Source organism: Palaemon carinicauda, chromosome 27 (genome assembly GCF_036898095.1).
Source record: "Palaemon carinicauda isolate YSFRI2023 chromosome 27, ASM3689809v2, whole genome shotgun sequence".
Taxonomy (NCBI): Eukaryota; Metazoa; Arthropoda; class Malacostraca; order Decapoda; family Palaemonidae; genus Palaemon; species Palaemon carinicauda.
In genome coordinates, this window is record NC_090751.1 from 73,325,250 (window position 1) to 73,338,896 (window position 13,647).

The following is a 13,647-nucleotide window of genomic DNA, read 5'->3' on the forward strand; positions in this document are numbered from 1 at the left end:
TTTCAATAGTGCCAGTCATCTCAAGATAAATTTTCCTTGGTCGTCTGGACCTAGATACACTTGATGTTACCGTTATACATCATTCGGCTGATCATGGAATATGTCAGCGCTTCCTGCCCCCTTACAGGGAAGAGTGTGGGAAGACTCTAAGAGAAAACCCAAGGATTGTGAGTTCAAGGAACAATCTAGCAAACAACTTTGTATATTAGTGTCCTCATATACATAAAGCATAGTTTGTACACTGAATGGAAATGATCTGTGTAGGTTACTGATACCTCCCGAATCTGTTTGTTCATTGAGACAGATAGACAGGTTTACATTCGTGTAGGAAACCTTAATTCAGTAAGGTAAACAGATTAGTACAATCAGTCATTACCAGTGACTGAACTTAAAAGCATAACAAATTATCTGAAGAATGTTTGCTTGGAACAGAATAACATTAGTTCCGAATATTTTTCCAAAATTAAGAGGATAAAAAGACGCTCTGACACCCTTTATTGAATGGTTTAGGATATTTGGGGCGAAATGAGACGCAAAGATTCCTACTATCGTTTATTACAATAGAATATAGAAATCATGGTTGTAACATTTACAATCAATCATATTTATCGCTGAAAATATCTGTGTAAAAGCATAATTGGTAATAACAGAAAAATTTTATAAGTTTCATCTGAAAAGGAAACACAAGCCACTCTATGGGAGATATGGAATATTTCACTTTGGATTCTGTTGTTACAAGGAACACTTGCATACGAAAAGGCATGGCACATGTGTCAGTCTATTATGCTTAATGTCACCCGTGTAATTAGAACAGTCTATAGTGTCATGCACTAGACACATCACTCAACATGATACACCATAAAGGTTTATCATGTACACCCTTTACTAAAAGTCCCAAATAGTGCACTGTTCTTCGCAGAGATCAAGCGGCAGGTTTTAGTACACTACCTGCTGCCACCACGAAGTGTTTGATCTCCTGTAGTTGTTTTGCGTAGTACTAGAAGAAGACCCTGGATGACTTCCATCCAGTGTAAGTGCGAAGACTTTCAAATGACATAGTTTGAAAGAAATTTAGAGATGAAGCAACTTTTCTCGGATCATGACCTGCGGGTGTACTGTCTGGATCCGCTCTGCGAATAAAATAGGTGATCTTCGCCCTTAGTTGTTTCAAGGTTAATGTCGAACCTGATGTTTCTCCTCTGAAAAGCTGACCTCCCTTAAAGTCTGAAGTTCTACGAAGATAGACCTTTAGGCATTCCACTGGGAATAGGGATGCTTCTTCCTTCAGAGGGCAGATTCTCCAGGGACCCCAGCTCTTAGTGGGCAGCTCGTTCCTGGCGAGAAACGTTGGGTCCGGAAAAAGGTTCAGTTCTCCGCAGTCTGTGAACTGAATGTGGCCATCATCCCTCGAGAGGGCCACTATTTCGCTAACTCTGGCTCCTGAGGCTAGTGCAAATAAGAATATCCCCTTTTGAGTCAAGTCTTTTAGAGAGCAATCTTCATTGTTCAAGGTTGATGCTAATTGAAGAACCTTATCCTAGGACCATGAAATGGGCTTTGAAGGGGCTGCGGGTCGAAGTTTAGCGCAGGCTTTTGGAATCTTGTTGAAGATTTCATTGGAGAAGTCCACCTGGAAGGCGTACAGCACGGGTCTGGTTAGGGCAGATTTGCACGTAGCAATCATATTGGCTGCTAACCCTTATTCATGAAGATGGATGAAGAAGAATAAACAGAAATCCGTAGAAATCTCCTTTGGTTTCTTTGCCTTGACAAAGGCAACCCATTTTTTCTAGGAAGACGCGTATTGTCTTCTAATTGATTTTGACTTGTATTCTTCTAGAAAGTTAATACTGTCCCTTGAAATCCCAAACCTTTTCTTGACTGCTAAGGTGAGAAAATAATGAGATGAAGGTTCCGAGTTTTCTGTGATGAAGCTGAGACAGTCGATTTCTGCACTTGTTGAGTCAGAACTGGATCCGGCAACGGGATCAGCTTCAGGCGTAGTTCCGTTATCAGGGGGAACCAGACGCTATTGGGCCACTTGTGGGCCACTAATGCTGCCGTTCCGTGAAAGGATCTCAGTTTGTTGAGGACTTTCAGCAGAAGGTTGGTTGGAGGGAACAGGTAGATCTTGGACCATCTGTTCCAATCTAGGGACATTGCATCCATTGCTTCCGCTAGAAGATCCTCGTACGGGGCTACATACCGGGGTAGCTTCTTGTTGTCGCTCGTTGCGAAGAGGTCTACTTGCAGTCCTGGGACTTTGCGTAAGATGAAGGAGAATGATCTTGCGTTTAGGGACCATTCTGACTCTATCGGGTTGAACCTGGATAGAGCGTCCGCCGTCACATTGCGGAACCCTTGAAGATGAACTGCTGACAAGTGCCATCTCTTCTTCTCCGCTAGCCGGAGGATGGCCAATATCACTTGATTGACTTGAGGCGATCTCGAGCCTTGTCAATTTAGGCATCTCATTACAACCTCACTGTCTAATACCAGTCAGATGTGGATTGACCAGCAAAGTTTCAGTTTTTTCAGTGAAAGAAAAACTGCCATGGCTTCCAGAAATTTGATGTGGAAGGTTTTGAAGAGGGAAGACCAGGTTCCTTGGACTTTCCGATGGTGAGAGTGGCCTCCCCACCCTTCTTTCGAGGCATCCGTGTGAACGGTGACTGACGGTGGAGGCAGTTGTAGGAGTACCTTCTTCTTTAGATACTTGGCCTCCGACCATGGCTTGAGGAGGGATCGTAGACGATTTGGTATCGGTCTTTTTAGATCTCTTCGAGCATTTGATGCGTATTTTCTCCAAACTCCTGTTGCATCTTTTAATTGAGCTCTCAATACCGGGTCTGTCACTGAGGCGAACTGGAGAGACCCCAACACTCTCCTGTTGCCTTCTTGATATCCTGGCGGATTGAAGGAGTCTTTTGACAGATCCAGCTATCTCTTTCCTCTTCTTTGATGGAATGGAAAGGCAGTGTGACTGTAAGTTCCAGTGGACACCCAGCCACTGGAACTTCTGAGCTGGAGATAGTCGAGACTTTTCCCAGTTGATCTTGAATCCTAGGTGTTCCAGGAATTGGACCACTACCTTGGAGGCTTGCGTGCACTCTTTTTTTGGATGCTGCCCACACCAGCCAGTCGTCCAGGTAGGCTACTACCTGAATTCTCTTTAGGCGTAGTTGATGAATGACCACATTCGCAAGCTTGCTTAGTGAATACCCTTGGGGCTATGTTCAGACCGAAGGGCATGGCTCTGAAGACGTACTGTCTTTTCTGTAGCTTGAATCCTAGGTAGGGGGAAACTTGACGGTTGATTGGAATGTGCCAGTACGCATCCGTCATGTCTATGGAGACTGTGTATGCCTGTTTGGGCAAAAGGGTCCTTATGTGTTGGAGCGTCAGCATTCTGAACTTGTAGTTCACTATGAACTTGTTGAGTGGTGATAGGTCCAGAATGACTCTGAGCTTTTCCGAGTCTTTCTTCGGAACACAGAACAGCCTTCCTTGGAATTTGATGGACTTTGCCCTCCTTACAACTCTCTTGTCTAAGAGTTCCTTAACGTATTCTTCCAATAGGGGGGTTGAGTGTTGGAAGAATTGAGGGAAGTTTGGTGGAGTTGTATTCCAACTCCACCCCAGTCTGTTCTTGATTAGGCTGTGGGCCCAGGGATCGAAGGTCCAGCGATCCCGGAAGAGGAGAAGTCTCCCTCCTACCGGCAGCATCTCACTTGGAGTGCTGGTTGGAGGGTTTACCTCCTTGGCCACGTCCACCTCTGTTGCCCCTACCTCTGAAGGGGCGTCTAGAGGCTCCACGAAAGGAACCTCAAGACTTTGGCCAAAAGGTCGTCGATTGCCTTTCAAAGGCTGGGGTGAAGACGGGGGACTGAGTAGCCACTGGATGGGGCACCAGCTGGAAAGTGGAGGGTGGTTCTGCCACCGTCTGGGGCACCATGGCCACGGGGAGCTGTTGTTGTTGTCGAGGACGAGAGGGCACTCTGGGTCATTTTGTCTTCCTTTTCGGCTGGGGACCCTCCTCAGCGGAAGACTTTCTTTTGGAGAACAAGCCCCACTTGGAGAGGAGATTCCTGTTCTCCGTTGCGGCTTTGTCCACGACCTTTTTGACCACTTCAATTGGGAAGAGGTCTTTTCCCCAGATGTTGGAGGCTATCAGCTTCCTTGGTTCGTGCCTCACCGCAGCCGAGGTGAACACGAACTCTCTACAAGCCCGGCGGGCTTTAATGAAATTATATAGGTCTTTGGTGACCATTGCCAAATGAGCTTTGGCAAAGACCATGAACATATCTGGGGTCTCGGGAACACTTGCCATCGTCTCTAACCCGGTTTGTAGAGACATGGAGGCGGCAAGTCGTTCTTTGGTCTCCGGCTCCCTGCGCAGGTGAAAGTCCGACAACTTTGGTAGGTCTTCACCGAACTGACGTCCGGCAATGTCAGCCTCCAGCTTCCCGACTGAGAAGGTGTTATAGACATCCTTCCAGTCCGCATCGTCAGATGGTAGGGCAATGGAATAGGGTCTACAGTCCTAAAGTGTAAGACAAGGTTTTCCTGCCTCGACTGCCTTCAAGGCTGCTTTAAACCCTTTCTCCATAAAGGGGAAGGCACGGGAAGAATCAGCAATGAAGGAAGGGTGCTTCTTGCTGAGAGCCAGCACCTTGGAATTAGTGAAGGCCCTCTCCTTCAAGGTTTTGGTAAATAAGGCCTGGGCCTTGGGGAGGTCCAGAATGATGACCTCTTTCGGCTCAGTTTCCTCTTTGGAAGGGGGTTCCGTCCTCAGGCGGACGTAATAATCCGGATAGGCCCCTTTGCTGGGCCAGAACTCCACATCATCTACTGGGACAGTGCCCAGTTTCTCGGAGAGGAAAATCTTCCCCCCTGACATCGGCATGTGCTCTGCATACCTCCAAGGGTTGATGTCAGAAAAGGAGGGAAGATCTTTGATGTTTAGCTTCTTGGGGGCTAAACGGGTAGACACGAGCTGGTGCATTTCAGTCCGTAGAGAAGCCTCCTTCTCGGACGACTGATTTTGCATGTCCTGGAACATAGACAAAAGCTAGTGCAGCGTATTGGTGATCGAGTCTAGCTGGGGGGCAGAAGAAGAAGTCGACGGGACAGGCCCAGCCACCGTAGCCGATGAAACCGAAATCGTTTCGGTTTTCTCCGCGTCGCCTTCAGGATGAAAGACAGTTTCTTGCTCCAGTTCTTCCACTAGGAGATCACGTTCCGTCTCCTCGGAGACAACTGACATGTTATCTTCTAATTGGATGTCCTTCAAGGCATCGGATACCTCAGATTCTATTGGAATCTGGACGAGGGGAATCTCAGGTTGAGCCTGGGGAATAATTGCATCCGAAGATGCCCTAGGGAACAGACAAGCCCTCGTCTTCTCATTAGGAAGATATGGGCCAGTGGTGTTCTTCTGAAAACCTCTGACCCATTTTCGCAGCGTATCTCTTGCTGCATCCCTTGACTCTGTGGACTTCTGATCATCAAAAGCCTCTTTTACCAGTTTGTCACAAACGGTACATACCTGTGGGTCCCAATACTTCAGAGATCCCTTCGTAATTGCGCAGCACGCGTGGGTCCTGCACATATCATGGCCGCAGAAGATCTTACTGCGGACCTTGCAGAAATGGTTCCCGCACTCAGGATGCTCCTCCTATAAAGAAAGAAAAGCATATAAGTTTTCGGTGGAAATCTCAGATTTCATCATACAGATTCATAAATTTGTATTTAGCTTAGGATAGTGTAAGCTGGAAGTAGGGAAAAACACCCACATGTGCCTCTTGTCCAGCCCATTGCTATGACCTCCTCCAATATTGAACAGAAAATTCTTGATGAATTATATAGGAAGATAATATCCTTGGATAAAAAGTGTAATCTTAACACTGTCTTCCAGGTTCAATATTGGGAATTTTTAATAATGGATATCATCCATTAATTAAGCAGAGAGAATAGCTTTCTAGATGTGGTGGTCTCACAATAGGCTGCCCATGAAGCACCTTGTATGTTGGAAAAAATATTTTGTATAGGCTACAGTACAGACCATTGCCGTCAGTACTGTGTGCCTCCCGGCATACGCCGGCATTGCCCTGGGCTATTGAAGGTATGTACTGCCTTCAAGATAAGGGGCGGCAGGTCGCCGGCAGCCGGCGGAAAAAGTCTGTAGACTTTGGATGACCAGCTGCTGGCAGTCAACATGGTTGCCGGCAGCCGGCCAGAGTGTGTGCCGGTTGCCGTTAGGTCGCCGATCAACGGTACCCCATGGCAAGTAGCGGCAGAGCAAACTGACGGCGGACAGTCGTCCGAGATGGCTGCCGGTTGATGAAAGATAAAGAAAAAGCGTGGATGGGGGGAAAGCAAAGGCTCAGCCTTGCAGACTTTCATCCGGAATGAGGGTTAATATGGAAGGGGGAATATATTCAGTCTTCCATCCAACCATAGCCCATCCATATGGTAGTAGGGTCATGGAAGGCAGTCCAAGGGAGGACTGAAGAACACTCTAAAGAAGGAGGAGGTTCCCTGCCGGCAGCCTGCTCAGCCGGCGGCAGACAGGGAACCTCAACCAATTCCACCATCTACCCATAGGGTCAATTGTAGAATGATGGCCAGGATGTGTGAAGGCTAGGCCAACACCAAAGGACAGCAGGGGAGGGGCAAGGGTCCTGTAGGTGAGGTAACACCTAGAAGGCACTACCTAACCTAAGAGATTCTGATACGTAGTAAAGACAACCTTAATGGCCGGGGAATTCAATTCTCCAGGTTGGGTTAGTCTTAAGGGGGAACAGAATCTAGTGCCGGAGGCCTTAGGCAAGGGAAGAATTCAATTCTTCTGCCTAGGACCTGCCGGTACAGGACTGTCTGCTAGGCCATGGAAAGAAGGAATTATCATATAACGCCTCCAGGGTAATCATTTCACCAAGACTGACGGTTGTCAATGACAGAAATTCTACTCTGATGTCCTATTCTAGGCTCAAAACCGACTCAGTGGTTGAGAGAAAGAAACGGGAACACCCCGGAATAGATTTGCCAGAACACAATTCAAGGCAAAGCCAACCGGAGTTAGCCTAGGCTAGTCAGACGGAAGAGGAATTGCTCTTAAATCTCGCAAGGAGATTGGTATCGACTTAAAAGGTAAAGGAGGTGTCAGTCTCCACATAAAAGATGATGCAGAGGCAATTGGGGACATGTATGAAAGTATACTAAAGCCCCTACGCTGGTAGCCTAGGCGCAGTGAGAATCGGTCACCGAAACTCTCTTGTATACTATCTTGGAAGAGGAAAATTTTGATGCAGTAATATCTTAATTGTATAAAATATTGCCTGAGCTTCACTAAAACTTTACCAGGAAGGTTATATCATGCATGAAGTGTGCAGGTGCCTAGGCTAGGAAGCCTAGCACTCGTGGGGCTCGGTCATAATTCAGCCAAACCCATGACCACAAGGGCATAATATAAAAATCTCTAGCTAATCTGCTAAATAGCTAAAAGTTATTAAAGCGGTAAATGCCGGGAAACTCGTTCTGGCTAACTAAATGTACATGCAAAGAACGACCGCATCCATGACGCCATCCGGCTGGCAACAGCTCTGGTTATGTTAATTACGATATTAATTCGAGGAAAAAACTGGCAAGAGCTTACATTTATACAATTCAAAGATAATACTTAACTTTCCAGAGGCAGATGAGGCTGGGGAAGACATCATCGCAGCAAAACAAACAAAAATAGCGGGAGATAACACGGGATAAACACCGGTCTAAGGCGCTACAATAGAAAGAATGACTAGATGGCGCCACGCAGAGACGGGCTGGCGCCCAATTACAGTACAGTAGGAGTGTTGCCTTAATAACGGCTCTCCTATAATTCTTGCTACTTTCCCCTCCCGAAGCGTAAACACTATTAGGGGTTTAGATAGCTATGTGACGTGTCAAGAATACGTCCTTTGATATTATGCGATATCACTTTTAGAAATATAAGGGATACTCGCTCCAGGAGTTAGAATTCTGGATACCTTTAGTAAAATTCTCTGGGATATATCACTGTAGTCAAATATAACCTAGGAAGCTACTAAGAAGAAACTTCCATCAGGACGACATGGCCTGAGCCCAAAAATTAGGTTAGAATTAACTTTGTTAGTGAGTAACTAGTTAATTTTGTAGATTTAATTAGTCTAACCTTATTCAGGCAACAAGTAAAAATGCCCCTGGACAACGAGCATCCAGAGAAGTTCAGCATTGTTGCTAAACCCAACTCTTTTGCAACATGATGGCAACAGTGGTGTGAAGAATTTTAGATTTACATTGAAGCTTTAGGTAATATGAAAGAGGCACAGAAGAAGGCGTTATTTCTTCACACAGCCGGTAGAGATGTTCGGGAAGTGTTTAAGACCGTTGACACTACTGAAGCTGCGATTAGGGCTCTTACCATATATTTAGCCCCTCCGGTCAATAAATTTTTGTAAGGGTATCAATTTACAACACAGGCATATCAGGAAGACCGCGAGAGCCTAGATGCATTTGAGACTAGACTTAAGAATTCAGCTGTTTCATGTGAATTTCTAGAGTTAGAAATTGTTATCAGAGATCAAGTTATTATCAATTGCACATCACAAGAGCTAAGAAAAAATTATTGCAAGATTAAGATTTAACACTAGAGAAGGTATTGATTATAGGCAGAGCTCTAGAAACATCAAATAGACAAAGTAATATAATAGGTAATTCTACAGACAATAGAATGAAAAATTCTAAAATTAGCAGGATAGACTCATAGTTGAAAGACAATAAGAATCAGAGAATGAATACGTCAATGCCTAGTCATAGGAAATTGCCGAATTCTAATGCTCACAAATATCAGAATCAGACCTATACGCAGAAGCAACAAGAAAAACCCAAATGCTATAGGTGTGGTAAAACTGATCATCTTGCATACGAAGCAAGAAAATGCCCTGCTACAGGACAAACATGCCAGAATTGTAGAAAGACGGGGCACTTTTCAAATGTTTGTAGATTCCCTAAGCAGTGCACTAAGAAAATAAATGCAGCAGTTGATACTATAGGCCAAGAGAATAATCCGGAAAATTTTCATGACAATTAGGTTAGGTCAGAAATTGATTTCACATTAATTCTGTCAACAAAGGTGCAAAGAAACACATATTGGTAGAAGAGATCATAAATGGTAAACCAATTGTAATGCAAGTTGACACAGCAGCTGATGTATCAATTATGTCTGAGAAACAGCTAAAACCATTGCTAATTTGTTACTGGATGTTACAAAACGGATTTTGAGCAAAGCGAAAAATATATTTTTGGGTGATATTGCCATGTCGTCCTGATGATTTTCGAAAGAAATCTAATTTTTACAACCTACTCAAGCAGTCTTTACCAACATTTTCTTTACCAGGAATATTATGTATGGTATATTCAAACTTTTGTAAATACATGGCCCAGCGCATTAGTCTACTGTTAATGTGACCAGCAGAGTTCAAGTACTTCAAAGGTTGGTGATCTGATTCTATGAAGAATGCCTTCCTGTATAGATATTGGTAAAACTTCTTTACAGCCCACACTACTGCGAGGCATTCCTTCTCGATTACCAAGTAATTCTGCTCTGCACCTTTGAGTTTCCTGCTAGCATATTGCACTGGCCAACGTTCGCCATCAACATATTGCATAAGGACTGCCCATAAACCCCCATTTGATGCATCTACCTGCAACACAAACTCTTTGGTTAGATCGGGCAACCTAACTATTAGATGGGCACTTAAAAGGTTCTTTAACTTGTCAAAAGATTCTTGGTGACACAGGCTTCAGTTTACTACATTGGATTGAGATTTCTTTACAAGATCTGTTAGAAGTGCAGCAATAGTAGCATAATCAGGGATATAATGGCGATAGTATCCAGTCAAACCAAGAAAGGATTTTGTCTCCTTTTTTGTCTTTGGTGTCTACATTTAATATCTTACTTACTTTGTCTTCAGCTGTCCGAGCTATACCATTGCCGATCTTACTGCTAAAATACGCAACTGAAAAATAACCAATTTCCGTTTTGGAAGTCTTAGCTGTGAGTAATGCTTTTCTTAAAATATCCAGTACCAGCTGCAGAGTTTCCTTGTGCTCTTCCCATCCCTGTGAATGAATCAAAATGTAATCAACAAACAGCTCTACATTTTTCAGACCATTAAATAATTTCCTCATCATACAGTTAAAAGTAGCACCAGCATTTACCAAACCAAATGGCATAGTTACAAACTGTAGGAGTCATCTATTAGTTTGAAAAGCACTTAGTTCTCTACTCTATTCTTCTAAAGGTATTTGCCAATATCCTTTAGAGAGGTCAATTTTCTTACTTACGCGAGTCATAATTAAGTTCTGATCTGGCATGGGTTCCGAATCGAATGCCGTAAGCTTGTTGATCTTCCTAAAATCTAAGCACATCCGATTACTGCCATCTTTCTTTTCATCACTATCAAAGGTGTAGCATATGGAGAATTTGAGCACTCGATAACTCCTAATTTGAGCACTCGATAACTCCTAATTTGAGCATTCTTTCAATCTCCTTATTCATATCTTGCTGCAGAGCATAAGGTACAGGATAGGGTCTACACCTTATAGGACCCATACTGGACAGGTTTATCACATCAGTTTTACCTGGTACATCAGTAAAAACATTCTTGTCCTCTCGTAGTATCCTAGCTATCTCCTCCTTTTTATCTTCAGATAATTCCTGATTAATTTTAACATTAGATACATCTTCACTCTGAATATAACTCGGCACAACAGGTACGTCATATTCATCACTATCCTCACAAATCACTGCTACACATGCAAGATCATCACTCTCCTGATCATCTGTGAAAAGTACAGCGTCAGATTTGAGATCCTCACTGCCCTCTGCCTCAACAGACTTACCCTTTACCTCAACAGACTTACCCTTTAAGTTATTGCCTTTGCTTATCCTGTCATAGTATAACTTAAGCATGTTAATGTGGTATTTGCGCTCAACTCCATTAATATTGATGATAAAATCATACCTATTAACTTTCTTTACCACATCAAATGGACCTTGCCACTGCACTAGAAGCTTATTGTTACTTTTAGGCAACAGTAACAAGACCTTGTCCCTTTCATTTATTTCTCTTTTACAAGCATTTTTATCATAGTAACACTGATACTTATCTCTAGCCCTCTCTAACTCTTCTTGAGCCAGACTACATGTATCCTGTAACCTTTCTCTCATGTCTACTACATACTCGTAGGTGGTCCTCGGGCTATCCAAAATTGCATTATCTTCATTTTCCCACAGCTCCCTCAATAAACTAAGTGGTCCCCTTACAGTATGACCATATACTAACTAAAATGGAGAGAATTTGGTACTAGACTGCGGAACTCCCCGATATGAATATAATAAAGGATCAATGTAGCTAGGCCACATCTTTGGTTGTTATTTACACATACGTCTGAGCATTTTCTTTAACACTCCATTAAACTTTTCTACTAAACCATTACACCTACCATGATGTGGGGTCGTAGTAATACTCTTAATAGATAATAAACGATTAAATTCCCGCATTACTTCAGAGGTGAACTGTGTTCCCCTGTCAGATAACACCTCCTTTGGAATTCCCACTCGACTGAATACTGACAGCAAAGCCCCAATTACAGTAACCGAATCTATATTCTTCAAAGCTACTGCCTCTAGATAACATGTAGCATAGTCAACAATGATGAGAATATATATTGGTCCGTCGCTGACACGAGGTTCAATCGGACCCACTATGTCCACATCATCACGCTGAAATGGTTCTTGAATAAGGGGCATTCTTCCCAACTTCACCTTTTTAACTCTTCCCTTGTCAACCGTGCGTTGACAATCGTCACACATCCTGCAAAATATTGTTATCAGCACCGACATACCTGGCCAATAAAAATTACTTTGTATACGTGCTGTGGTTTTCTGTATTCCTAAATGTCCACTCATTAAAGAATCGTGAGCCAATTCTATTACTGCATGACGAAATTTATCAGGAACAGCTAACTGATCATTAACAATGCCTTCATTTTGCACTCTACAATATAATATACCTTTCTTAATTACAAAACAATGAGATTTATTTTCATTCTTCACAAAGACCCTATTTGACTTCACATGCTCAAAAACCCTTTTTAGCGTCCCATCTCCCGCCTGTAATATCCCTATATTCTCTTTCTACATTAAATTTATAACTTCCTTGACCTTAAGCTTTGACGGTCCCTTTAACTTCTTCTCTTGCATTTGATTCTGCAGTCGGGTGGTAACAGCACTAACCTCCGTACTCAACCCGTCAGTCGAACCATCAATTGCTCCAATCACTACATCATAAATAGGATCAGGAATGCAGACAGCTAAGCTTTCACCCGTAAAATATGGCAAGACAACATCAACAATAGCCTCGGGATATCTAAAAACTTGGTTATTAGCCATTTTAAGGTCAAGATACTTACCAGTAAACTTGTGTTTCGGCACTAAAGTCCTTTTAACTAACACCGTAGTACAACCAGGATCACGAAGTACATTGACCTCTACTCCTTCCACTGTACCTTTATCCACCATTAAATTAACCCAATGACCAACCACAGCTGTTTTCTCTGTCGCACCCTTACTCACACCTTTACGTTTTGGACCCCCAAACCTTTCAATAAAATCTTTAGCAAGGTAATTACCACGACCACATACGTAACAATTTCGTGCCGTGACTTTCCTATCACTATTGGCATCAGTTTGCCATTTACTAACCCCAGTGGTAACTACTTGCAGAGGCACCGTGCTTTTCATGACTAACACTTGAACCTTTTTTGCCATAATCTAAATGGGCCTCCATATACATCTCGGCATATTTTACAACTTCATCAAATGTTTTCATTTCATGTTCCTTCAAAAATACAACCATATCTATGTCACAAGCATTTAAAAATTGTTCTATTAAAATTAAATCAAACAAGTAATCAAATGTTTCTTCACAATCTGCTAATTCCACCCACCTCTTAAGGTTATTTTTCAGTCTATTCCCAAATTGCTGAGCGGTCTCGTTCTTAAAGAATTTACAGTTACGAAATCTCAACCTATATCCTTCTGAAGTACACTGAAAACAAAGCAATAATGCCTCTTTAACACAATCAAAATCTTTAGCTTCAACAGGTGAAAGGTGCTGGTAAGTTTCCAAAGCTTTCCGTTGTAATAATGACGCTAAACTAACTGCCCAAATGTCTTTGCTCCAGCCAGCACTTATGGCTAAACGTTCAAATCTTAAAATATAGGCGTCAATACTATCAGTTATATCATTAAAAATAGGCAGTTTAGATAACGAGGGTTTACACAAACTAGAATCTTTTTCACTTCCCTGCATCTGTAACTTTAATCATTCAATTTCTAATTGCTGCTTTCGCATATCCCTTTCTATTGCCCTTTCTTCTCTCTCCCTTGCCCTTTCTTCTCTCTCCATTTCCCTTGCTAATGCCCTTTCATGAATAAGTCTTTCTTTTTCAACAAAATCCCTTAGCTTATCACTTTCTTTTAAAGTACTCATATCCAGGAGCTTTACAGACCTTATCTGCAATACAGCATACAGTCTTGTAAATGAATGAACGGTCCCTGTT

The 13,647-nt window shown here is 42.9% G+C and overlaps 1 protein-coding gene across 1 annotated transcript; it reads right to left on the minus strand.

Annotated features, from left to right (window-relative positions):
- Window positions 1-11,455: 11,455 nt before the first annotated feature.
- On the minus strand, window positions 11,456-13,397 carry LOC137620962 (uncharacterized). The gene is made up of 3 exons (XM_068351404.1): window positions 12,788-13,397; window positions 12,320-12,696; window positions 11,456-12,196 (listed from the first exon to the last, which is right to left on the minus strand). The coding sequence occupies exons 1-3, from the start codon at window positions 13,395-13,397 to the stop codon at window positions 11,456-11,458; spliced, it is 1,728 nt and encodes a 575-aa protein (XP_068207505.1).
- Between the last annotated feature and the right edge of the window lie 250 nt (window positions 13,398-13,647).

What these genes read in the sequence shown, in the direction of transcription:
- LOC137620962 (XM_068351404.1), bottom strand. Translation starts at nt 13,397, where the DNA reads ATGCAGGGAAGTGAAAAAGATTCTAGTTTGTGTAAACCCTCGTTATCT. An exon ending in TGCAAGTAGTTACCACTGGG is followed by an intron (nt 12,697 to 12,787) that starts GTTAGTAAATGG and finishes ACCTTGCTAAAG; the next exon opens with ATTTTATTGAAAGGTTTGGG. An exon ending in CTGACGGGTTGAGTACGGAG is followed by an intron (nt 12,197 to 12,319) that starts GTTAGTGCTGTT and finishes GGGATATTACAG; the next exon opens with GCGGGAGATGGGACGCTAAA.